This window comes from Xiphias gladius, chromosome 17 (genome assembly GCF_016859285.1).
Source record: "Xiphias gladius isolate SHS-SW01 ecotype Sanya breed wild chromosome 17, ASM1685928v1, whole genome shotgun sequence".
Taxonomy (NCBI): Eukaryota; Metazoa; Chordata; class Actinopteri; order Istiophoriformes; family Xiphiidae; genus Xiphias; species Xiphias gladius.
Genome location: NC_053416.1, coordinates 7284441 through 7309493, shown reverse-complemented (window position 1 = coordinate 7309493; position 25053 = coordinate 7284441). Strand labels below are relative to the sequence as shown.

General features: G+C 42.8%; 2 protein-coding genes across 2 annotated transcripts; one reads left to right on the top strand and one right to left on the bottom strand.

Annotated features, from left to right (window-relative positions):
- Positions 1 to 394: 394 nt before the first annotated feature.
- mis18a (MIS18 kinetochore protein A) lies at positions 395 to 6362 on the top strand. The gene is made up of 6 exons (XM_040149734.1): positions 395 to 717; positions 1629 to 1695; positions 1948 to 2070; positions 2785 to 2887; positions 5483 to 5588; positions 5895 to 6362. The coding sequence occupies exons 1-5, from the start codon at positions 483 to 485 to the stop codon at positions 5561 to 5563; spliced, it is 609 nt and encodes a 202-aa protein (XP_040005668.1). The 5' UTR covers positions 395 to 482; the 3' UTR covers positions 5564 to 5588; positions 5895 to 6362.
- A 6737-nt stretch (positions 6363 to 13099) lies between these two features.
- hunk (hormonally up-regulated Neu-associated kinase) lies at positions 13100 to 23704 on the bottom strand. The gene is made up of 9 exons (XM_040149736.1): positions 23465 to 23704; positions 20359 to 20651; positions 19584 to 19639; positions 19058 to 19193; positions 18822 to 18949; positions 17058 to 17184; positions 16771 to 16939; positions 16423 to 16585; positions 13100 to 15492 (listed from the first exon to the last, which is right to left on the bottom strand). The coding sequence occupies exons 1-9, from the start codon at positions 23702 to 23704 to the stop codon at positions 14744 to 14746; spliced, it is 2061 nt and encodes a 686-aa protein (XP_040005670.1). The 3' UTR covers positions 13100 to 14743.
- Positions 23705 to 25053: the final 1349 nt, after the last annotated feature.

The following is a 25053-nucleotide window of genomic DNA, read 5'->3' as shown; positions in this document are numbered from 1 at the left end:
GTTTATTATAGCACACTGCACTCTAGTATATTGCCACCACGGTAGAGTGTAGATTCAGCACATTGTATAGCTAGGGATCTATCTTTATTCTCTATTCTTTATTTTTACACCAGAGCAGATATGAAATTCTTTTTACGGGCCTTTAACAAAAGTATAAAAGCAAAATTGTCTTGCTACATCAGGCTTGCCATTCACGTGCGTTATCCAGCATGCAACAATAAAGATTATTGAAAGATCATATTTATAAATGCCAGCAGCTGATATAAAAACATTTAGATATCTTGAGCACAAACGAAATATTAAATTACATGCGCGCACACTTATTTCACTCCGATTTTTTGCTGACATTAAGCCAAGAAAGGAAAAACTAAACATATTTGAGTGGAGAGACGAAGACGGAAGTACACGGAAGTGAATATCTCACTGTCAAACACCCGCCGAAGTTTGAAACGGCTTGTTTTGGGGGAAGCCTCGTAAAAAAAATGGCGGCGAGAGAAAAGGCGTCAAAACACCGACAGAAGAGTGTCAATACCACGTTTGAAGGGTCCAGCATAGACTCCACCACCGTCGAAGAAAAGCTGTTTGGCCATGCGGAGGAGGACGAGGACAGTGACGACGGACCGGTGGTCTTCATCTGCGGGAAGTGCAAGTTACCCGTTGGGGATTCGCTGTCCTGGGATGGAAGTGAAGACGGCCAAAACCAAATTAGACTGAAGCGTGAGTCCGGGTTTTTAGATCGGGTTCTCGCCTTCTCCTGGTAACACACTCCTCCAAACATTCAAGCTTCCCAACACTCCCAGTTCTCTGTGACAGTAAAACTCAATGTTTTGGGGTTTTTGACAGCAGCAAAAAAAACAATTGTAATATGTTTACTAGCCTCAGAGAATAATTGTGGACATTTTCACACTTTTCTGAAATTGTATGCACTGAACAGTCAATCAATTACTATAGAAAGTAACTGTCAAATGTTTGTTAATTTAAATAATTATTGGTTGCAGCCTTACCGTTCCCATATGATGGAATAATACTACCTTGCTTGAAGTTTCCTGTGTGTTAATGACTTGACACAGAAAAAAAAAAAAAAAAAGCACATTGATAAAACACTTTACAACAAATGACCACAACATAAATGAAAAAAGTTAAGGCCTTAAAAGTAGATTTTGACACAGGGTCTCTCTTCAAGGCCAGGGCCTTAAGATGGAGGATAGAAGACCCATCATAGTTGATGTTCTATGTCAGTTGCGCAAATTTCTGACAGATTTGCGATTAGTCAAATTATGTAGGCAGTATTAGAGTAGAGTCAACCCTGGGGCCAAAACATGGGCAATTGCCCACTTTGCCTAGAGACAAATTAAAGACAAAACCTAACAAACTACAAGCGACACAAAGCAAACAAAGTGTTAGGCATACAATTAAAGCATCACACAGGATAAAAACACTAAAAATTACGGTAACTTATTCATAGTGATCCTGGCCTGCCCCGAATCATGATGTCATGATCACGAAAAGTCTGATAGAATGGTGCATTCAGGTGCATTTGTGGGGGTTGTGAATTTACACATTTGGAAGTTGCCCTATGAGAACAACGCCGCATTAAGCTGCTGGTGTTTGTGATGCTTCGGTTGTAGGGGTCACCGACAACGTCCTGGTTGGAGAGGACACTCGACTGTATGAAGCAAGCAAAAAATCTCTCTGGTAAGTCTTGTCCCGTGCACCTGGTGTTCAGATTACCGCAGGATAACGCTTCATTTAATAAGCTCGGAAAAACTGCAACTCAAATTGTGCAGTCATTGAATTAAATTGAATCCCCAGAAAATCACAATAGCATTGGTCACGTATGCAAATGGTTTAAAATTGCAGGATTTCGTGAGAATTTTTTTAAATTTGTGTCGCCGTCTCACATGTGCTAAACTGTGCTAATTTCTCCTGTAATTTTTTCCTCCGCAGCCTGATCATGGATCTCTTCTGTCGAGGCTGCCACTCCGTGCTTGGCATGGTTTATGCATCCACGCCTAAGAACCTGGACCACAAGAGATTTGCATTCTGTTTCAATGTAGCGGACATTGACAGGTACGTTCAGGCCCTGGATTAAGAGTAGGAATGTTGAAAGACACAGGCATGAGTTTACATTTCTTCAAAGTTATTTTGCTATTTTTTATGTAACATTTTTTTTATGTAACATAAAAAGCATGCAGGTGCACTTTCACTAAATTCAGCCCTGTACATTATATGAGAAATAAACTGCACCCTCATTCAATGTTATGTTAAAAGATGGGCATGATGATTTTTTTTATTTTTTGGTACCAAAACTTAAAAAGATGGATACTCATTTATGAAATATCAAAAAATGTAATCTTAATGACTTCAGCATAGTCCCGGGATCAAGTAGAATAAAGTAGAAATAAAACCCCCACTGTTATATGATAAATATACTATCTTCACACAAGATTTGGAGATAAAAAGTAAACAGAATTTAACAAGAAACACAGCAGTGTTGCGTTTAAGGGCATAAGTAATTGAAAGCCAAACCCCATATGTTTTGAATAATAAATTGAAAACATGATGAGATATGTTGTGAGTCATGTTCCTAAATTGAGACGGTGATTTTTAAGCTCAGCAGTCCAGTGCCATATCACATAATTCTGAATGGGATAAGCTTTACACGGGTATCGTTCATGATTAGAGTATTGTATTGAATTTCATTAGTTTTACAGGTGTTAATGGTAGGTATCATTCCTGTACCTGCATTTGGCACCCTAATATTACACTGTAAATCCTTTCCAGCTATATGCTTGGCTCTGCGAGCCAGATGTTGGCAGCAGAGGGCCCCAAAGAGCAGCCGGTGACGCTGGAGTACAGAGGCATTGTTGAACAACAGCTGACAGAGGTAAATTACTGCTGCTGTTTTTCTTTGTTTGGTTCCCCTGATTTTGTCTTGCTCTGAGAGAAAATGGTTCACCCGCTGAGCGGAATGTCGGATGTAGAGCTCATTGCGGTGTAGAAGCGTGGCTGTTTTTCCAAAGACAGGCGGAGTTTAGTCCTCAAAATCGGGCTGTCGATGTGTAAAACTGATGACAGACCTGCTATACACATCGCGCCGGTTGCAGCAGGAGTAACTGTTCCCCTTTGCTGCATTCCCTCGCTGACAGTAAACGTTGCGTGTGGGCAGCTCTTTCTCGTTGATGATCAACGCACAGGTTGTACCGATGATGACATCAGCTCAGCTCTGGGAAGCCCTTAGTGCTCCGATGGGCAGACTCTTGTATCAGACATTACCTCATCTCTCCATGTCATCCACTGCAAACAGATTTATTTTCCATACTATTTTAGATTAGATTAGATTAAACAAAGAAGTATACTTTCTCTAGGATCCATTGTTAACATCTAGATCTGTTTCTGTTCATAAATGTCCGTATATTTCACCTTTGAATCCCTTTCCTGTTTTAGCAGTAAATTTTAAAGTGTCACATTAGTGTTACATTTTTTCATTGGAATAGTGTAGTAATTCCCAAAGTTATTCTAAATCATCCTTTTGTTTAAAAAAAAAATATCCGTAAAGCCACAGACGGGCCAGTAGGTGGTGACAGCATGCAGGAGTAGCTGCATGCTGTCAGTACCCTCCCAGCCTCTTGGACCAAGGACAATAGATGTGATGCGAATGGTGTTGAGGAATCTTTGTTAGAGGAAAAACATGTTTTGATCATGAAGTGCCTTCGTCATTATAGCTGGATGTTTGCATGGCATTTTGTTTTACTCGGCCGTGGTCTCTGAATTTGTCTGTAACTTCTTTAGCTCGTTTCCACGCATAATTATCATTTGTCTTCTTTTCCACTTTGGTGACCCACCAAAACGGGTACGTTTCTAAACGAATCAACTCTTCAGTTCATTTCACGCAATAATGCTGCTACACCATGTGTCTCTCAACAATGGGCTGAATAAGGGCACTGTATGAGGAAATGAATAGGCTTGGCTCATATTGTCTTAATATGTAGGTTATGTTGATATGTAGGTTACCCCTGAAATCCACCTTGTCATTGGCTGTGTTTAGTCTCAGTGTGAGCAGGCTGAAGATTAATCTGACTGTGGCCGCACGCTGATTGAATTAATTTTATTTGGTCCTCTAGCCATTGCTCATCGTCCGCTATTGGTTTATTGTAACAAGATTATAAAGGCCGTTGACAGGGTCCAGAAATTAAAAATCGCTGCTTTCTTTCATCACATCTGTCACCTTACAACATTAAGGCTTTTTCACTGAGAACTCCTACTGTCTTTACTTTACATCGGCATTGGGTTTTAGTTTGTGCACAAAGCTGTTTTTCCAGCTAACACAGTCGGTTTTTCTGGACAAAAGTTTAAGTAACACCCAACGAGTGGTATGTGAGAGCTTTTTCCTTTCACAACTCGTGCAGGTTTTGAAATTCAACTTTTTGGTGCCCTCTAAAATTTTTCTCTAGCAACAGGTATCAAAAGCAGTTGATCATACAGGTTCTGATTTAAATCAGTGTTTTGCCAATTTTAATCCCGTATTTTACTTAGAAAAACGTTCTTCTACTCCCACTTGTGTTTAGAATTTTTAACATATATTCCACATCTGAGAAGTTCGGCTTTTTTTTTAGTTTAGTAGATTCATCGATTACTTGATCAGCAGAAAATTAAGTATGAAAATTATGGTAATTGATCCTCAAATGTGAAGATTTTCGGTCTTCCCCGCTTTAAATAGCTGTAAATTGAATATCTTTGGGTTTTGGATTGTTGGTCAGACAAAACATGCTTTTGGAAGACGTCAACTTAGGCTGTTGGAACTATTTTATAAACCAGGAAATTGATCAATTAACTGGAAAAATAATTTACAGATTAGGAAATGATGAGATGAAAATAATCATAGTTGCAGCCCGACTTCTTTAGTAAAATGAAAAGAGTTTTTTGGGAAATACAATTTCTCAAAGTAAGCTGTCGACAAAAAGTTGTTTTGGAATACTAGTAATAAAATTTTTAAACGATACCCAGCCCCGCACTCAAGTGTTACATATGCAGTCTTTGTCCTCAGCTACACTGTATCTGATGATGCTCATCCAACCTGCTGCCAGTGTTAATGTATTCTGTCTGTCTGTCTGACTCCTAGACACTTGTTTGGGTTTTCCATCTTGTACACTCACTGACCTGCCCAACCCACACACCCCCTTCGTGCCCATCCATCCCCGTAAACTTCCCCTTTGGGTTTCGGTCTTCTCCCTCATTGCCCCGTTTTTCAAATTGTTTTTACTGCTCCCCTCTGCCTTCTTCACTGCTTCCCGCTGCTCCCTTAATTTCCCAGCTGTCCAATTTTCTCCTTCGTTTCTTCCCTGTTCGAACTCTTCCACATCCACCCGTTCCATCCGCTCCCTGCTCATTTTCCTGCTATTCTACCCTTTCTGTTCATGTACAAATCCCGAACCTTGCACCATTAAAACAAAAATCTACCTCTTCTCCCCACCCCTCCCAGATGAAAATGCTGGTCATGTCCATGGCACAGAGGCTGGAGGAGATCGAAGCTGGCCCTCAGGAGGGTTGTGATGAGGTGTGACAGTGATGGACGTCAGCTTGTCTGGGTGGGTCCTTTGTCCAGTTGAGCATGAGGATTTAACATCCTCTGTCCTCGCCCCTACCTTTACATTAATGCTTCCTCTTCTAAGTTTCATCTCAACGACATTCCCTCAGTAACATGTTTTGTCCTAGTCTCACCTTATCCACACACACCTACACACACACACACACACACACACACACACACACTCTCTCCGCTTTGTTCTGATTACCGATGGTGAAACAAAGACTGCCTGCACTTGTAATCAGTTATGTTGTGAGCCCGGCTCCTGTGGCTCATGGCACCATCTTCTCTGTATGTCTCAACGCAGCGCGAGAATGCGTGCAGGGTTTCATCAGGCAACCTGCGCACTCAGCACAATTCCGGATCGATCGGGCCATTTGAGGCCACACACACTGTTTCTTTGTTCTCTTCCTCTAGCACGGAGCCCTGAAGACAGACAGGATTGCTAGATGTACTGCCAAAACTCAACAACACTGAATTTGCATTGAAACAAGGTTTTAAACATTAAAGAAAGACACACCCTCTTTCATATTTACTGCATCGCAGTTAGGAACATTATTAGATCATTCTTCACTTAGGAATTATTTAAAGACTTTTTCCTTTTTTTCAAATATTGCCAGAATTTAAAAGGATAGCAGTCAGCATCCCTTCATTTGTTGTTGTTACATTGACCCCTTGATGGTTTGTTCATTTTTCTTTTGTTGGTTCACGATTGTACGAGCTTGTTTTGTCTGACATATTTTTGTGTAATAAAGTATTTAGCTGTTTCCAAAAATTCTTTTAATATTGTCAGTTTTCAATAAATGATTAAATCAAAAAATACAACCTTATACTATCAGGATAATCTTTTTAAACGTTTCTGTGTCTCTGCCGTTGTTCAGTAACGTTGTTGGGGATCAGTGGCTCATCCTGCTTTGTCTCTAATTAGAAGTATCTCTTGGATTTAAGAGTTAAACAGCAAGCTTAAGATCCTAGGGGTTGAGAGGGGGGTTTATTATAAATGAAATGCGCGTGTTTGTTTACCAACTGACCTCTAACGTTCCTAGCAACACTTTCTACCAAGACGGGAAAAGAAGCTCCATGCTGTACCGCTTGCCCTCCCTCACCCACGAGGTTTCATCAGCTTCCCAGAACAACAACAGTTAGAAACAGCCAACCAGCACGCTGTATCCAAGGGCAGGTTGCGATGGCAACTGAGAGCACGTGCTATGCTGAGTGCCTGTTGCCATCTCGTCATTGTGTTCGCTGCCGAAGGAACAGCCAGCCAGCTCGCTGGCCGGCACGCCTGTCAACAGACGTTATCCCCCGCTCATGCTCAGACACATACACGGGGGAGGAGTCCTGAAACCCCCCACCCTAATCTCTGTGTGATGTTTTTCTCTCTGCTTAACCCCACCCTCAGCCTTCTTTCTCCTTCCCCCTCCCTCTAATTCTCCCCTCCCTCAACTGCTGGGGGGGAAAAAAAAAGTCAAAACAACAACAAACAAGCCCGCGTGGTTGTTTCTGTTGTTTCTGTTGGTGTCGGTCTTGGGTGGTGCTGTTATCTTTATCCACTCCTCACTTTAGGATAAGGTGCCTGCACGCAGCCCACACAGAATGTGGATGATGCAAGCCAGTCGACTTTCCAGATGTGCGCCGCTACTCCCTATAACAGACTCATTTTGGAGAATATGTCCCAAGTTGTTTTGTCTTTTCCATTCAGAGCAATAAAGCTTAAAGGCTAGTAGCTGTGTTTGAAGTTAGCATCGCTGTGAATGGCTCACTAAATGGCCTCTGAACTCAGCTAGCCGTTTTATATATATATAGACACGGTGTTGCTGGATGCATTGCACTGCTGAGTGCAATTATTGCACCGGTTTCACCCCATTCACCCTTTAAGTCTGAACCAATCACTACCATCCAAACCAAGACCAACACAGAAACACACACAAAAACACACACACGCATCAGTCAGCACATCTACACACTTTCTACAAGCACTCAGGGACAAAGGATGAATAATGCAGAGGTAGTGTCTGAGTGAAAGTCGCCTCCCCTCTTTCCCTCCTTTTCACCTTCCCTAAGCAATAAGGAAGCAATGTTGCCATGGAGGCAATGAAGCCTCGGCACACTATCAGCCAATTACAGCCCTCCCTGTGTGAAACATCGGGCCAATGGCTGCTGGGACTGATGCTGCTGTTGCCACAGACACTGAGATTCTATTGGCTGAGCTCTGCTCTTTGATTGAATTTCTGATCTTGTTTTTGAGAGAGAAAATATCTCAAGGAGTGCCACCTGTGTGCCAACTTACAAAATGTTTGTTTGTTTTTTTCCATGAAATGAAAAGGATTACCGGTGAGAATGAAAATGTTTTTTTTTTTAAGGGCTTAAGAGAACACAACTCATTGCCGTTTTTGGTTCTGTAATAAAGTCGTCAATGCAGAAACTTGTTTTTTTTTTTCTGACAGTAGGTACAATTTCAGGTGTATGTATCTGGGCTTTTGTCAATTAAAAGGTGAAAAACTTCCTAATTTCAATAATAATTTTAATCACTACTTACTATTTAATTGCAATTTTCTTCTTTCCCATCATATTATTTGGTTATTCCCTGACAAAAGAACCACACCCCACCAGTTGCTCATGGCTTGTTTATGACCAATTTCCGGTTTAACTCTTGATCTTCCACAGCACTGTCCAACCATCAGGTGCACTGTGTTTCATAACAGTCCCATGTAGTTATATTTTCTCAGTGCTGTGTAGATCAAATTTTTAGCAACAGTTCATTCAAATGTTTTTTTTTTTTAATGAATATATTTACATGGTGCTTTTATGTAAATAGATTCAAAAATATTATATTTCATGGAATATATATATACAAATGTTTAATGCTCCTTGATAATATGACAAAACATATGTAAATAAAGCATCAACTTTAAAAAACAACCTATATTTAAGACAGAACCCAACTGATTTTTTGACTTAGTCGATCACCTCTGCTTGATCTGCCATGGTTGGTTGTCTGACATATGCCCGACCACAATCTCTTTAGATCTAAAGTCACTGGCAAAGTTTGGTCTCATCTTTGTCTTTGTATCACACAGACTAGACGACGGGTCAGTTAGTAAAACCCCTTCATCCGGAGGTTAAATTTCCCAAATAATCTCAAGAATGAGTGATTGTAAGATGATCTTGGTGTCAAGAGCATTTGGGAAACTTAGCCTTGTTTGTTTTACTGACAAACGGCACCTCTACGGCGAAAGCGTAAAATCTCTGGTAAGCCACAGCCTTCTCGTTTCATTAAGCTCCCTCATCTGGTTCTGTGATCGAACAGGATAGCTGGCCAGTCAGTTACTGTCTGACGGCATAGCCCCAATCCCCTCTGAGTGCTCAAAGCCTCCTACTTCATTAGAAACATCTGCTTGTTTATTTCCCCCCCCACGTCCTTGTGTACACTGGTGTCTGCCAGGTAGTCTGGCTGTCTCTCGCCCACTCACTCTCTCGTCCTCTGCATGTGTGAGAGCTGCCGCGGAAGGCGGTACTGGTCTGCGAGGTTGAACCAGGATGCTCAGGTAGTCTGCGTGTGTGTGTGTGTGTGTGAACATCCCTGGTGTCCGTCACTGTGCAGCAGGTTAATCGTCTGTTTTTGTCAGACACAAAGGCTTTTTTTGTCAGACACAAAGGCTCATCCCGTTGCCACTGACACCCTGGAGTGAGTGTGTGTGTGTGTATATGTGACGAGAAGGGGGCTAAAAACAGGATTAATGTCATGAAGATCTAAGCCTGAACAGATTGACGGAAACAAAGTCATGCTGGACACTAAGTGGTCAGTTTTGCCTCACATTAAAAGTGATAAGCATATTAAAAACATTATTTTTGTTTGGCCAGTGACAGTTAATAAACAGGCACTTGGACATTTATGAATGCCATCACTCAAGTTATCAGTTCTTCAATATAACACATATACTGGCTGTTTCATGATCTGTTAAAATTTGTTGGGAAAGTCTGCATTTCTCCTGGGTGTGGCATGAGTCTGTTCTCTGGACAAATTCTCTCTTGTGGTTTAAATCTCAGCTTAAATTTTGATTATATCAAAATATTTGATATAAATATATTAAGGCATGGAAAGTCAGCCATCATGCATTTTCATGCCACATCCCAAATATTTCAGAGATCATTCCTGGAGAAACCTGACACAGCAGCTGCTTTTTATTGTTTTCATCAACACAATTGTCACAATATTAAAATATCCCCAACATGATTATGATGAAAAATATCAATTTATTGGCCACCCCTGCCTGGACGGGGATGGGGGGAGTTATCACAGATTTGTCATTGTAACATGACCTGTTTACCCACAGATTAACTTTGAAATAATCAAATAAAATGTGTGTCGAGGAAAATGATTTTTTTTGGTCTTTATCATATCAGTATGGATTTTTTTCTTCTAATGCCTCCTGAGATTACACATACAGTTAGGTCCATAAGTATCTGGACATTGATTTTGGCTCTGTACACAACCATGATGGATCTGAAGTTAAGCCATGAAATGTGATTGAAGTGTAGAGTTTCAGCTTTAAATCAAGGGGTTTAACAAAAATATTGCATTAACCATTTAGGAATTACAGCCATTTTTTTTATAGTCCCTCATTTTCAGAGGCTCGAAAGTAATTGGACAAACCAACGTAATTATTTATATTATATATATATATATAATTAATTAATATATATAATAATATAATTATGATAATATAATAATTTTATTTATATATATATATATATATAATATATTATATATTTAATACGTGGATGAAAATCCTTGGCGGTCAATGACTGCCTGAAGTTTTGAACATCACCAAATACTGAGTTTCCTCCCTTGAGATGCTTTGCCAGGCCTTTACTGCAGCTGCCTTCAGTTGCTGCTTGTTTGTGGGTCTTTCTGCCCTCAGTTTTGTGTGTAGGAGGTGTAAAACATGGTCAGGTGACTGTCTTTGCCTTTGAAGAATATTCTATTTCTTTGCCTTGAGAAACTCTTGTGTTGCTTTTGCAGTAGGTTTTGGGGTCATTATTCATCTGCGCTGTGAAGCACTGTCTTATCAGTTTTACAGCATTTGGGTGAATCTGAGCAGATAGTAGATCCCCAAACCCTTCAGGATTCATCCTGCTACTTCTATCAGCGGTCACATCATCACTGAACACTAGGGACACAGTTCCATGGCGGCCATACATGCCCATGCTTTAACACTGTTTGACAGATGATGTGGTACGCTTTTGATCATGAGCCGTTCCTTTCCTTCTCCATACCTTTCTCTTCCCGTCATTCTGGTACAAATTAATCTTGGCTCATCTGTCCAAAGAATCTTGTTCCAGGACTGGGTAGGCTTTTTTAGATGTTTTCTGCCTAAATCTAATCTGGCCTTTCTGTTTTTGAGTGTTACTGATGATTTGCACCTTGTGGTAAACCCTTTGTGTTTACATTAATGAAGGCGCCTCTTGATTGCAGACTCTGACAGTGATACACCTACCTCCTCGAGAGGGTTCTTGACCTGGCTGGATGTTGTGAAGGGTTTTTCTTCACCAAGGAAAGGATTCTGCGATCATCAACTTTACTTGTCCTCCGTGGTCTTCCAGGCCTTTTGGTGTTGCTGAGCTCGCCAGTGCATTCTTTCTGTTGAAGAATGTAATTGTTGATTTTGCCACTCCCAAAGATTCTGCCATCTGTCTGATAGGTTTGTTTTGTTTTTTCAGCCTAATGATGACCTCTTACATTTGCATTAACGTGTCTTTGGACCACATATTGAGAGTTCCCATGAACAGCTGCCAAATGCAAATTCAACACTTGGAGTCAACTCCAGACCTTTTATCTAGTCATAAAATAATGAAGGAACAGGCCACACCTGGCCTGACATGGATTGTCAGTTCAATTGTCCAATTAATTTTGAGCCCCTGACAGTTAGGGACTATGTATAAAAAGGGCTGTAATTCCTAAACGGTTAATGCAATATCTTTGTTGAACACCTTGAAATAAACCTGAAAGTCTACACTTCAATCACGTCTTTATGGCTTCGTCTCTAATCAAGCGTGGTGGTATACAGAGCCAGAAATATGAAAATTCTGTCGCTTTCCAAATTCTTAGGACCTAACTGTTGATTAACAACTTGCCTCCACATTCAGAATCCCCCAAAAGGCAGTTTAGTGCTGCAACTAACTTTTTCTTACATTTTGATTATTGATTAATCTGTCTGCTATGTATTCCATTAACAGTTGAATCTATAAAATGAGCTAAAGTAGTGAAAATATCCATGACAACTTTACACAGCCAAAGATGATACCTCAAAACTGCAAATTTATGATATGAGGTTAACATTGATAACAAATCCTAATATTGAAGAGCTATTGTTTTGCATTTTTTGCTTTATAACTATTTAAACAATTCATTCCAAACATTGCTATTGATTAATTTTCTGACGTGACAGTCTCCTTAAACAGTTACTGAAACTGATATTCCCCATTACTATCCCTCACCTGCCTGATGTTTCTTAAAACATAATCATCAATAGCGGAACAAATCACAAGAGATGGATGTCTGGGAACTCCAGTCCCTCAGTAGTTAATTATATTTTGTGCTTGCACGTACTGCAGGTGTCACCAGAGCAGCACTAAACACTTACACAGGTATTACCTGTCCATGCCCTGTAGTGTACTCTATCCTTTTTGCTCAGCGCTGTGGTTAAGCCATGGCATTCGTGGCCACAACCTGTTTGTCTCACCAGACGCCCGGGGATTTTGTCCGCCTATCTTTGATAAACAAAAGGCTCCGGCTCTAATGTATTTTGGAGCCACTCTTGCCCCTTGGCTTTTATCAGCTTAGCCACACCGATTTAATCGGACAGCCCTGTTTGTGTTGCCCTGTGCATGTGTGTGTTTGTCTCAGAGCTCCAGTGATCCCCTTTCTTTGTCTCATCAGGGCAGTGTCACCCAAAGAGGTTTATGATGGGGACGGGGGAGCCACAGCTGAGTAGATTACCGTCTACAGTGTGCGTGCATGTATGAGTAAAGAGGGAGGGGTCGTAGTGTGTGTGTGTGTGTGTGTGTGTGTGTGTGTGTGTGTGTGTTTGTGTGTGTGTGTCGGTCCTATGGGTCTTTCAGCTGTTGCAAGGGTGTTTTTCTTTTTTTACCCACCACAGGTGTTCGGTGGGAAATGTATATGGTATGTGAGACAAGTGGCACATTGAGGTTGTAAAGCAACACAGAACCTTCCATAGCAGAGAGGCTAATTTTCGTTAAGTCTTCCTTGAGCTGAGAGTTTTAGGAATAAATTATATGCCTCGGGCACTGTGTAAATTATAATTAAATTAACAAGAATGTTGGGTTCTGTGGATTATTCCGGAATTATTTACTTAATTATAATAATTTAAGTGTATTAATTCTATATTTTATTCAGCTAATAAAAAAAGTTTAATATTGATGTGTGTGTACAGAATACATGATGTGCACAAATGAAGCCAGACAGTAAGCAGGTGCATTTGAAGTAGCAGACAGACACATAATGGATTCCGTATAAATATTTAAAATACTTCATACAGCATAGAAATCTCTTGACACTCAAAAGAAAACCATCCATTACAAAATCTTAAAAAAGACCCCCGAGTCTGTATCAATCTCAGTATCAACCAGGAAAAAAAAAAGGTACAAAGACGTAATTTCAAATTTTGACAGAACAGTTCGACTCGTGAAACATTGCATGCAACTTTTCATTTGGAAAGGAAGAGATTCCACAGTATCTTAACAGTAAGAAGCCTTGTGTGCCAGTGGAAGCCATTTTTTAGAGGCAAATAGTTTTATAAAGCGACTAAGATGCGAAAAAGTCGGCTCAACAAACATTTTAGAATCCCTTCATAAGGAAACGCCATAAGTGACAGGAACACAGGAGTCGTACTGATATTTACAAGCACAATTTTCACACCACTCTCGGAGAGCTCTTGGCAAATACTCGTCATTGCAGTTAACACTTAAGACTATTGCACAACTACAGCATTAAGACAAAAGGAAGTGAATTACTTTCATGGATGTTACGTGATCCTAGTTGCTGTTTTTCCCACCTTCATGCCCTCAGGCTTTGGCGAGGTTGATCAGTTTCATAAGGCCTTTGATGCTCTATTTTTTATCTTTCTTATTTTCTTTTTTTCAAAACTGACTATGAATAGGGATGTCCAGCTGTGAGAAAGTCGTAACTAAGACTTTTATAGTTTGGTTCTCCCTGTGGAAGAGGTGATGTAACACTTGTGTATAAAAAGTTATAACTGTGAATTATTATCAGTGTTGAATGACAGTTTATGAGAATGCTATAAATGCTACTCTTGGTGCCTACTTTATATTTCCGTGCGCTGATTCTAATGGCACTAACGCTCAGACACTGCAACACTGTGGCAAAATCCGCACAAGCATGTCGCGACCAACTGCGGTTATACATCAATGTATGAATAATGCAGTGAGGTAAAAGATGGTAAACACCGTTGTTACTATAGGTTTTGGTTTTCAAGAATAGTGCAGTGAGCTTCTTCGTCCAGTCAGCATTGAGGATACGGTGCCAGCTGGCTGGAAGTCAGTGGGTAGCTTAAGAGAGTTTTCACAGAGACAGAACATTTATACACGTAATCGGGGTTAGGGGTAAGAGTTGGGGTCTGTTAGCTGGTGTGAATCAGTTCGCGGCTCAATTAGTAACCAGTTACAGCAGTACTACATTAGAGAGTATCTCTTAACTCAGTCTATTATACAGTGTTTTGTGTGTATGCGTGTGCGTGTGCGTGTACACCTCGCTGGCAAGGCCCCTATCACATGATGTTCCATGTCCACACTATCTAGGACACAGCAAAGTTTAGTCATTGCTATGGGACCTGTTTCAAATCTCATCTTCTCACTATCACCACCTCTTAGTACGTAACGACAGCGGTACCGAGAGGTAAAATATTATATATTCTCACTCAAGCCCCTTTTGCTTTTTCTTCTCTTTTCTTATTTGAAGGATCAAGTCTGTCGTGAAAAGTGGCATAGTCGCAATAAAGGGACAGTTCACAGTTCAAAAGGCCGCTCTGGAAGACCTCTCCAACTTAAATAAAACGTTGACAGGGGCCTTGAGTTCAGTCTGTCTTTCTCTCATTTTCTCTCTTCTTGAATCCCTCAGCAGAGGGTCTTGAGTGCACCTGAAGCGCAAAGGAGAGTCTGCATGGGGTAGGGAGGTGGTGACACCACTTCCTCAACGACCTGTTCTGGCCGGAAGGTGAACGGCTGCAGCTGGACCTTCTTCTTTAGGATCTGTCCTATTCCCATAGAGGGGAACTTGTTGCGGTGCGTCGGGCTGTCGGGATCGCTGCTGCTGCTGTTGGAAGGAGGACTGAAAGCTGAGGTGGGGTTGAGCGGACTAAAGGCGGACTTCGGAGGGCTGAAAGCTGAGCTGCCAGGGGGGCTTCCTACAGTGCTGGGGGGGCTGCCACTGGTGTCAGATGAACCGCACCAATCTGATGAGTTGCTCTTCTTGGGCTGCGGATTGACAATGAGGACTGGAGGGCTGGGGATTGTGGCCTTTTTCAAGTAAGAGGAGTCGGGTTGGAAGGCAGAGACGTGGCGGGGTGGGGACAGAGTACCGTTGGTCAGCTTGTACCAGGGTGAAGTGGGGGTGTCTTCAATTTGCTCGGCCTTCGAGAGGGAGCCGAAGGAGTGCATGCCAATTGGTGATGGTGCTGGTGGAGCAGGAATGTTGTGTTCTGGGCTCGTATTGACCTGTGGGAGGGTGGCCAATCGCCTCCGTTGCTGAGGGGTGTTGGGAAAGAGAGGATGGATCTCTAGATATTCCATAGAAGAGGAAGCGACGGTGCCAGGCGGTGCCAGAGGTGAATTACGATGGCCACCAGTTATGGCACGCAATAGACCTGAGGAGGAAATGAGAAGCATTGTTACGTTTTGGAAATACTGTCTTTTGATGTATGTCAAAGAAACATTTGTAATAGAAGTGTTTGCTCAGCTCGCTGCAGATACAGCTGAATGAAAGGTTGAGAACTGCAGCTTCTCTGAATACTTTCGGCTGAGCGTCCTACGTGTCCCGATTCTATATGACATGTCAGTGAAGACATATCTCTGATGGGCATAGAGCGTAAAGGTACAGGCACATTCTGTCCTGATTTTAACCTTGTTAAGACCAGCTTGTCTTGACATGCTAGATCTTGAAAAGCCTATGAGCTTTCTCAATAGCACTTATAGTTAAATGAGGAGAGGGAAAGGAGCTTAGGCCTCAGCTTTGCCCCCAGGTCCTTGTCTGTCACTTGAAAGCTCTTCTTCAGGGAGTGTTATCTGACAGACTGCGACCACATTTCAGTCTTTGTTAAAAGTCCCAGACCTAGTTTGAAAGAACTGAATTTAATTAATGATACTGTGTTGATAGATTCAAATCAGTTTCATTCCCAAGGATATACTTACGTTTGTACTACACTTTCTCAGTCAAATGGTAAATTAAAAAAAAGTGTTTGTGTGTTTGCCCCACGATTGACTGGCAACTTGTCCAAGATGTTTCCTCCCAGATCGATGGATGGATGGATGGGTAGGTGGTTGGATGGATGGACAGACAAACAATGGATGGATGGATGGACAGACGGATGACTGGATAACTATATATGTGTGAAACAGGTTGTTGATGTAAAAGAACATGCATGCTCAGTCAACCTACCCTGGATGAATAGAGGTAAATAAAATAGATAAAATAAAATAAATAAAGCGATTTTTTTTTTTGTACTGAATGTACTGAATCTTATTTTCATCTCTTAAAAAATTCAAAGTTTTTTTAACTGCATCATACAAATTCTCACCTGTTCTGTGTTTCTTCTCCTTACTGGGCCCCTTGCTAACAGCCAGGTAGACAGGCGTCTGTTTGGGGGGTATGGTGAGCTTGTCGACATGCTTCCTCCACTGGGTCTGGAAGTATTCGTTTTTCTGCTTTTCTCCTTTCTTTTTCTCTTGGAACTGCATCTCCTAAACAGACACAGCAAACCACACGTCAAAACAGCCCTTGGCATTTAACGAACCAGTTTTGGATAACCACACTTTACCACCTCAAAATTCTTGCACCCTTGTAAACCTATCTAGGCACAGAAAATGGAATTCAGGTGTCATTAAGACGCACTTTAGAATTACAGATGAAACTCTGCTCCCCTTACCCTGTACTCTTTGGAGAGTCTCTTCATTTTCTTATTGAGGAGGAAGTAGATAGCCAAAGTGTGGCAAGCGCGGTTGGTGAGGACGGCGCTGAGCACCTCGCTGTGCTTGTAGCCCATTTTCTCCGTCATATGCAGCAACACCGTGTGGTTTATTTCCTCAATGTGGATCCTTAACACAGAGCAAGAAGGTTAATGCTTAGTGATGCTTTAAATTGAATTCAAAAGGGATTTTTTTCATACTGCTTTAAAATACAAACTCAGCGCATTTCAAATGTGTGTGAGTCTACCTGTTGAGGTACGGTGCCCCTGTATTCTTGTTGGCCAGCTGTAGCCAGGAGTCGGCCATCACCTGATGGATATTGGGACGCTTGTTGGGATCTGGCTCAAGAAGCTTCTTCAGGAGACAGATGGCAGCTGAGACAGAGGGAGGGAGAATAAATATTCATACGCCGCCACCGACAGTCCGCTCACTACATCGAGTGGAAAGTTTTTCCAATATTGAAACATGTTATTTTATTACATGTTTTACTTCAGAAATGTGACTTCTCCTTTGGTTGACAACTATGGGACTGAACAGTAGATATTGCCTCATTCCTCTCCCACCTAGCAAACCAGTCATGACCCTTTTCGATGAATAGTTGGAGCAAAGGTCTTGGCACAGTCCATATACCCACTAAACACATACCTGGCCCTCATCCAGCTCATCTGCTTTCATTCCATTATTACATAAGGCAGGAGATGACACATCTATGTAATTATCTTGATTAACAGGTACTTATGTAAGCCGGTTAAGCCATCCCTGACTTTGCATTTTAGAGAACAACGCGGCTATGACACGCTGAGGAGGTGCAATCACGGTATGAGTATTCCTTATCGCTCTTGTGATTTCTGTTTCTTTATTAGCTGTATTGTAATTTGAGACGGAACGGTACCTAAGGCTTGAATTTGGACTACTTCCAGAAAAGCAAATCACACATCTGTGTTGCCATGCTCATTTCCTTATGTTGCATAACAGAAAAATAAAATAAAATTGTAGTTCCACCTTTATATAATGACTTCAATTAAAGATGGATAAGAATTCTTTTTTTTTTTTTTTTTCTGAAATGAGTGGTGGACCTTCAAAATTTCTTCTTCACTCTGTGGTAAATACTTTTGTCGACAAATATTTTTGATGCACTGACATTCATTTTAGACTCCTGATTCACAGGAAAGGTTACGTAAGGCATGATCTTTTTTTGAAAACAAAACAACAATTATGGTTTGTTTAGCACACCTATTTGCTTGAACTCTGCCATTATGTTTCCTTTATACACTTTGACTACTTACATGTTTTATACACTCATTTTTTTCCCCCCTCCGGTAAAGTACATATAATTGTATTTCTGCCAAAGCGGCCAAGCTCATTCTGGATAAATACTTATCAACAAAGAATTCTATTCTTAGCAGTTTTTGCAAGCGTTTTAGACTTCTGTTTCTCATTTGATCTTTTTTAGTTTGGCATTTAAAAACATTTTAAAAACAGCTTTGACATTTTGAAACCAGACTGCCACAAACCTTTTTCATTGAGGGACAGTCTGCCAATTGGATAGACAGACAAAAACCTCAACAATGCCAATTAGACAGAGGGGGCTTTTTCACGAGTGACTTTAAGGGAGTCTGCTGTTCATTTGCACCCACAAAGGCAGCTACTGACAGCAATACAGAGCAACAGTTTAACTGTGAGTTTCAACCTGCCTTTTTTGTTTCTCTTGGCAGACTGGGATTTTTCATCGTATTTGTGACTGTCAACATTCTTTCGTTCTTTCACTTGCAGTCATAACCTGCAATAGTAATGTTTAAAGGCATATACATTCAGACTTCACACCTATATCAGTCCTACCCTGATTGTGATTACAGTGATATGCAAGTGTCTGATGTGGCATGGTCATGCGCTATCCGTAGGCCCTACGAGTTGATGGATTCAAAGTTTGCTCACTACAAAGGAACTCCTTGTTAGCTATGAAAAGGTATTATCTGCCAACAACAGGCTTGCATCTGCGTTCAGTATTTACCTGTAGAGAGTGAGGGAGGTAGAGGGTTCATCTCCTTGTCTACCATCTTCTGGTGCAGGGCTCGGAGACTGAAGGGCTCCACGGTGAACGGGAGAGTCCCAGTCAACATCGCATACATGTTCACGCCACTGGAAGACCAAAATATACACTTCAGGTCTAAGTGGAAGTGAGGTAAACAATTGTATTTAAATATGTAGATATTTGACCACTGATTCTAAAAAGGAGAGTACACTCACATGGACCAGACATCCACCTTCGGCCCGTACTTCTTCCTGGAGAGCAGCTCGGGGGCGGCATAAGCGGGGCTTCCACACTGGGTGCTGAATGGGTCTGAGTATCCCAAGATGCCGGCGCAGTTGCTGAGGCCAAAGTCTGAGGGGACGCAAGCGGGTGGGGATGAGTCTTGTTTCTGGGTTTATTACTGTCTTTTTCAGCTCGCCCATTAAACGAATCACCTCATCACAGCGTTACGCACACAAACAGAAGCAGATTAGCTCCATGGTGAGAGCTTGTGAGGGTTTTAACAGAAATTTTAATTGCTCTTAGCCCTTCACCACATGTGGGGCTCTGTGACACTACACTCCAACTGAGAAAACCTTTTTATTTCTACTGTAAAATAATTGGCATTATTATTAAGCGCTTACATAGCAGTTAATAATAATACGTTTCGTCTGATGAGGGAATTTTTGTGTCTGTGAATGAATTTATGGAGAGAGGTTTGATGTGAGTTGGATACTGAGAATGTAAGAACTTCTGAGTTACCTATAAGCTTTATGTTGTCCTGTTCATCCAACAGGAGGTTTTCTATCTTCAGATCCCTGTAAGACAGAGAGAAAAAGGAGATGTCAATGCCGGCACAGTGTTAGTGTTTACATTAGATAACTTATCTAAGCTGTCGTCATCATACAATGCACGAGCAGGAGTGGTCCCCCCCTCGCCCCCCGTAATCCCTGACACATACATAACCCTCCCAATGTGGGTCACACTTGCTGATTTTCAGGGTCTATTGTGTGCCTCCAGATCCTGTAGAAATCCTGTTACACAGTTATCTACATAGGCCATCTCACCATGATAGAAATGCAGTTCCCAGGCTCTGAGCGACAAAGAACTGGGAAGAGCTTTTTCTAAAATTTGTATCCGAAACTTGATTTAGAGACGCAGTTCATGTGTTGTTTTCCCTAATTCAAATCAAATATTTTATCATAAAATGCAGCGATCGTATCGGTTTCTTAAGAAATTCTTAGTAGCCTCTCACTGCAGTTATTGAGCAGACAGATCTAGTTATTTGTGGATTAACAGTAATGTGCACAATAAGGACTTAACCCACACTTTGAGAAAGAGGATCATGTCTGACTAAGAGATCTTAAAGTCAGCTTTAACCCATAAACAGCACAGCGCTCTATGGGCTATGGATGGCAAACTCAATATTTTCTGAGCATTCAAACTCTGCTTGTAACACTAGAGATAAATGTGTGTTTTTTTTTATCTCTCTGAGTTTGTCTGCCTTATTTTAATTTTTTTTTTTTTTTAAATTTACCTGTGCACCACACCCGCCCTGTGCAGGTGCTCAACAGCCAGCACCAACTGCCGGATGTATTTCTGAGTCTCCCTCTCATCCAGGCGTTTCTTGTCGTAGATGCGGTTCATGAGGTTCCCGCCGGGACACAGCTCCATCACCAGGTAGTAGCTGTTCTCCGTCTCCAGAATGTCCAGCAGCTGCGTGATGTTGGGGTGGCGGATCATCTGCTGGATGTGGCCCTCCCTCCGCAGGTTCTTGGTCACGTACGAGTCCTTCTTGGCCTTCCGCTTGTCAATCACCTTCACCGCAACCTGGAGGAATCGAGACAAGAGAGGAGAGAGGGAGAGGATGAGGTGAGGACGTTAGTTTAGACAAAGCACTGGTTTAACAGCTGAAGTGCAACTCTTAAACATTGCACTATATGATATTCTGAATAATACCCATGGAGAATAGAGCTCTAGCGCACTGCTGTGTCTTGACGGGAGATTTTTGGGGGATTGTAGTGTAACAGGTGATGAGGTACTCAGTCTCCATTGCAGGGTATAAAACTCGACACTGACCTCTCCCTCACAGCTGCTCTCAATGTGGGGCAACCCTTGAGGCTGCAGGAGGGGGAGGTGTCCATGTGTGTGTGTGTGTGTGTCGGAGTGGACTCTGATCCATCATAAAACTAGAGGGAAAAGCAAATGTTACCCAATCTTTTGAGAAGGCGCCGAGGCCAAATGGACAGTTAATATTCCCCCACTTGCCACAGAGTTTAGTCGCAGCTGAACTCACACGAGAAGCGGTGACAAATGTGGGACCGAAACTCAGGCAGGATAAATTAGGGTCCGCTCATTTTCTGAGAACAGATTTCCAAGCAGACACGTTAAGTCGTTTTTTCTTTAATTAGTCATCGCATCATCTTCTGTCTGTCTGTCCTTGTTGTCTCATTGGAGGAGAACCCTGCCGAATCTTCTCATAAAAGCCACAGAACATGTCCTTTACCTGAATGACAAACACTTTCCCTCCGTAGCTAATAACACTCGATGACATACCCATCTACTCTATTTCATCCTTTGCCCGTGTCTCCTTGTATCCCGTCTAGACTGAGTTCAAGAGCGTGGCTGCCATACACAGCAAATCATCTCAAGGAGAGCCCACAGACATGGAGAGGCATGACCAGTGAAACTAATCAGCATATCCATTAATGAAATGGTGAGGGCCAAAGTGGTTGTCTGCGAGTGTGTGTCGTCTCTTTCTTCTGTCCTTCAGAAGACTTTCGTCCTTTTATCTTTGATAATTGATTCACCCCTGAAAAACCTTTTTACAGCCTCTAATTAAACCTGTGTGTCGCGTGTGTGTGTGTGTGTGTGTGTGTGTGTGTGTGTGTGTGTGTGTGTGTGTGTGTGTGTGTGTGTGTTCACTGAGCCGTCATAATACAGTAATAGATGGCCCATGTTTACGCCAAGCAGTGTGGATAAGAGAAGGGGTGCGGGGGATATATGGGGGGATGGGGCACTGTATTTACAGTAGGCTGGTCTATATGAGGAAAAGGGTGGGGGGGGGCTATAGAGGGGGAGGGGGAGCCAGGGGGCCTTTGTGGGATTCAGTTGTTTATCAGGCGCCCCTCAGACAGAAAAGGGGGGGAGGTGCGGGGAGCATGTTGGGGAAAGTGGGTTACAGACATCAAAAACATGCGTATGACCTCCCCAGACCCCTGACCAGGACAACACCATCTCTCAACTCTCCTCACTTTCATACCCCATGATGCTAAAAAAGGATCTGGGAGGCTTCCCATACCTCCTTTCCCCCTGACTACCCTTTTGCTGGAATAACCCCCCCCAGACACACACACACACACACTCCCACCCATCGCCTGTAGAAACCTGTATTCCACTGAATGAGAGAGAGAGAGAGAGAGAGAGAAGAGAGGGCGAGCATGTGATGTGTTTGGTTTTGAGATTGCCAGTGTTTGCATCATCCTTAACAAAGAGAGTGAGGGAAGGAGGGATGAGGAGAGGAGCGCTTTCTTCACTCCTCACAGCAACGGGGTGGGCTGGGGTGGGGTGGGGTGGGGGGGGTGAGGATGAGCTAATCTTTAATATGCTAAACGTGAATTTCGTTGACACAAGTGCATATATTTTCTTGTACACACATACACAAAGACACGGTCCGACGTGTAAAAACACGTAGGAAAAAGGGAGCACTTGTTTTTCCAATATGCAAATTTCTTGGCTGCTCCGCAAAAAAAAAAAAAAAAAAAAGCCTGTAGAGACAAAGGCAACCAGTGGCCAACGCTTGCCCATATCAAAGCCCTGTGCCGGCGGAATCCTAATGAGGCCGGAGCTCGTTTATCAACGACACGATTTCATATGCGAGCAGCGGCTCTGCTCTCTCATAGGCCGGGCAATTTGCCTCCGTGTGCCTATCACAGGCGTGCGCGCCCACAGCGGTGAGATCACCACCAGCAGCAGCAGCAGCAGCAGCAGCGGGAGACAAAGCAGAGGTTTCAGAAAAGCCACGGAGCGCACATCTAGTCGTCCGTCACATGTCAAGGGGACGGGACAGGCAGCCCTCTCTATGTCTCTCTCTCCGTCTCTCACACACACCCACACACCCACAAAGTAAATATTGTCACCGGGGCTCGGCTAGAAAGCGGGGGCCCCCGAGAGTCGCTGAGTTCAACAGCTGGTGGTGCCTCATGAGCTCATGAGCTCATTAACAGAGGTTCCTGTTGCAACTTTCTCTGAGGAAGCTCAGAACTGATTAATCACTAAGACCTGGACTTACACGTTGTAAAAAAAAAATCAAAAAAAAATCGTAATGTATGGCTAAACTGTTAATATGAATAGGCTTGAATAGGAGTTGACATGCAGCAGAAAATGATGTATTGTCAGGCAGACATGAGCCATGTCAAGCCACGTCCTGCATGGCTCTCATTATTTTTAAATGTTAAAACCAAGGTTGTTGCATGCGGAACCAACTCAGCCAGTTTTCCTTGTTTTGTTTTCCCCACAAAAGTTTGTTTTGCATTCGAAAGTTACAACTATAACTGTATTCATTCTTACAATAACTATGCCAAGAGACAGAAAACACATTTCACGTTTTCACTTTGTGACCCCCCCCTCGCAAGTCCTCTTACCTTCTCCCCGGTCATCGCATGGAGACCTTCGCGAACTTTGGCGAACGATCCTTCTCCCAGCTTCCTCCCAATCAGATAGTTCCCGACGCGTTTGGTGTGGTAAAAGTTCTTGAGGATGTCCGCTGCGGGACTGCATAGGGAGGCCGGGAGGACGCCCTCATTCCCGGCACTGTTTGGGGTTTTACCCTCGTATAGCCCGTGGCTGTTGTCCACTACCATGTCGCTGTCCGCAACTGGCATCACAGCTCCCTTGTCAAGTGTTTTCTCCTTTTAACAAGGGAGGGGGAAAAAAAAAAAAAACACCTAGCTCGACTCTCGCCAGCCCTAAAGGCAGGTATTAAACGCCTGACGTCCGGTAAAGTGCGTAAACTCCGGGCTGTCTGCGTCTCGCCCCTAATAACAAATTAGGAGAACCGGATCTTGCGCCACCTGTTCATCCAAAGCGCCTGGCGAGCGCACTCAGCAGTTTCCCGGACTAGTGTGGACGCACCAGCTTAGAATGAAATGACACACACACACACACACGCACACACAAAATGCCAGACTCAATCATGGAAAGTTATCAACTGACGCAACCTGTCTTAACAGCCTACTTGTGGATTAAAAAACAAAAACAAAAACAAACTGTGGCTCAGTCGGAGGTAGCCTCGGCTAGACACTCGGGGTCCCTTCTCCGCGTATGAGCGCCTCCCGAATAGTCAGTGTGCAGGCAGCGTGTTTTTTCAGTTTGAAGTGACTTTCCCGGTCATCTGGGTGGGCGTTTCTTAGTGTGAGTGTGAACCCCCCCCCAAAAAACCCCCAACACATCCACAGCACCTCACACGGCGGCGGTGTTGGTAGGGGTAATTTTCCAATCCAATCAGCGCAGGCGGGCGGAGCGCATGTGGATACAAGCGGGGGCGACTCCGCCCGATGCCGCGGTCCGGCAGTTTTTCGCATGGTGAGCTCAGACTGTACATGGCTGTGAACAAAGAATACATTTGTAGCCCGAACAGAGGGACGGCAACACCCTCACTACACAAATTTAAACTTTTTTTTTTTGATTGTTTGTTTTATTCCTGTCACATAGCCTGATTGCTGAGTGTCTGCATCCTAATTTTTCGTCAGGTTCATTTAGGTACAACTGCGCGCAAATGATCCACATGTTCACACCGTGCGCACTGGGCAGCCCCACAGTTCCTTAATTGCACTGTCTCCGAGGGGGGGACCTTTCTAGTGGCCACGAATGATCCTAAGTAAACGTAGTCTGTAAATAAAATTTTAAAAAAGTCAGTTTCAGGTAAGACGCGCCATCCTCTAGCTATTGCCATTCCCCCCCCCCCCATTGTGTTATTGATTGTTACTGAACTTGGGGTTCTTCCAGAAAAACAGAAAGAAAAAAAAAGTTGTGCTCCAGCACACCAGGCGCAGACAAAGGAGCATTTTCCTCCCCGCCCGTGGAGGTGTTCACTGGCCTGATTAACACGGGTGTTCATCACTCTAAGGAGGACACCTGCAGGGGAGGGGGCAACACTTTCGAGGCACATTTTCTTCCTGTATTTTGGCTTCAGCTCGGGTTAATCTGACCCAATATAATCATATCGCGTGGG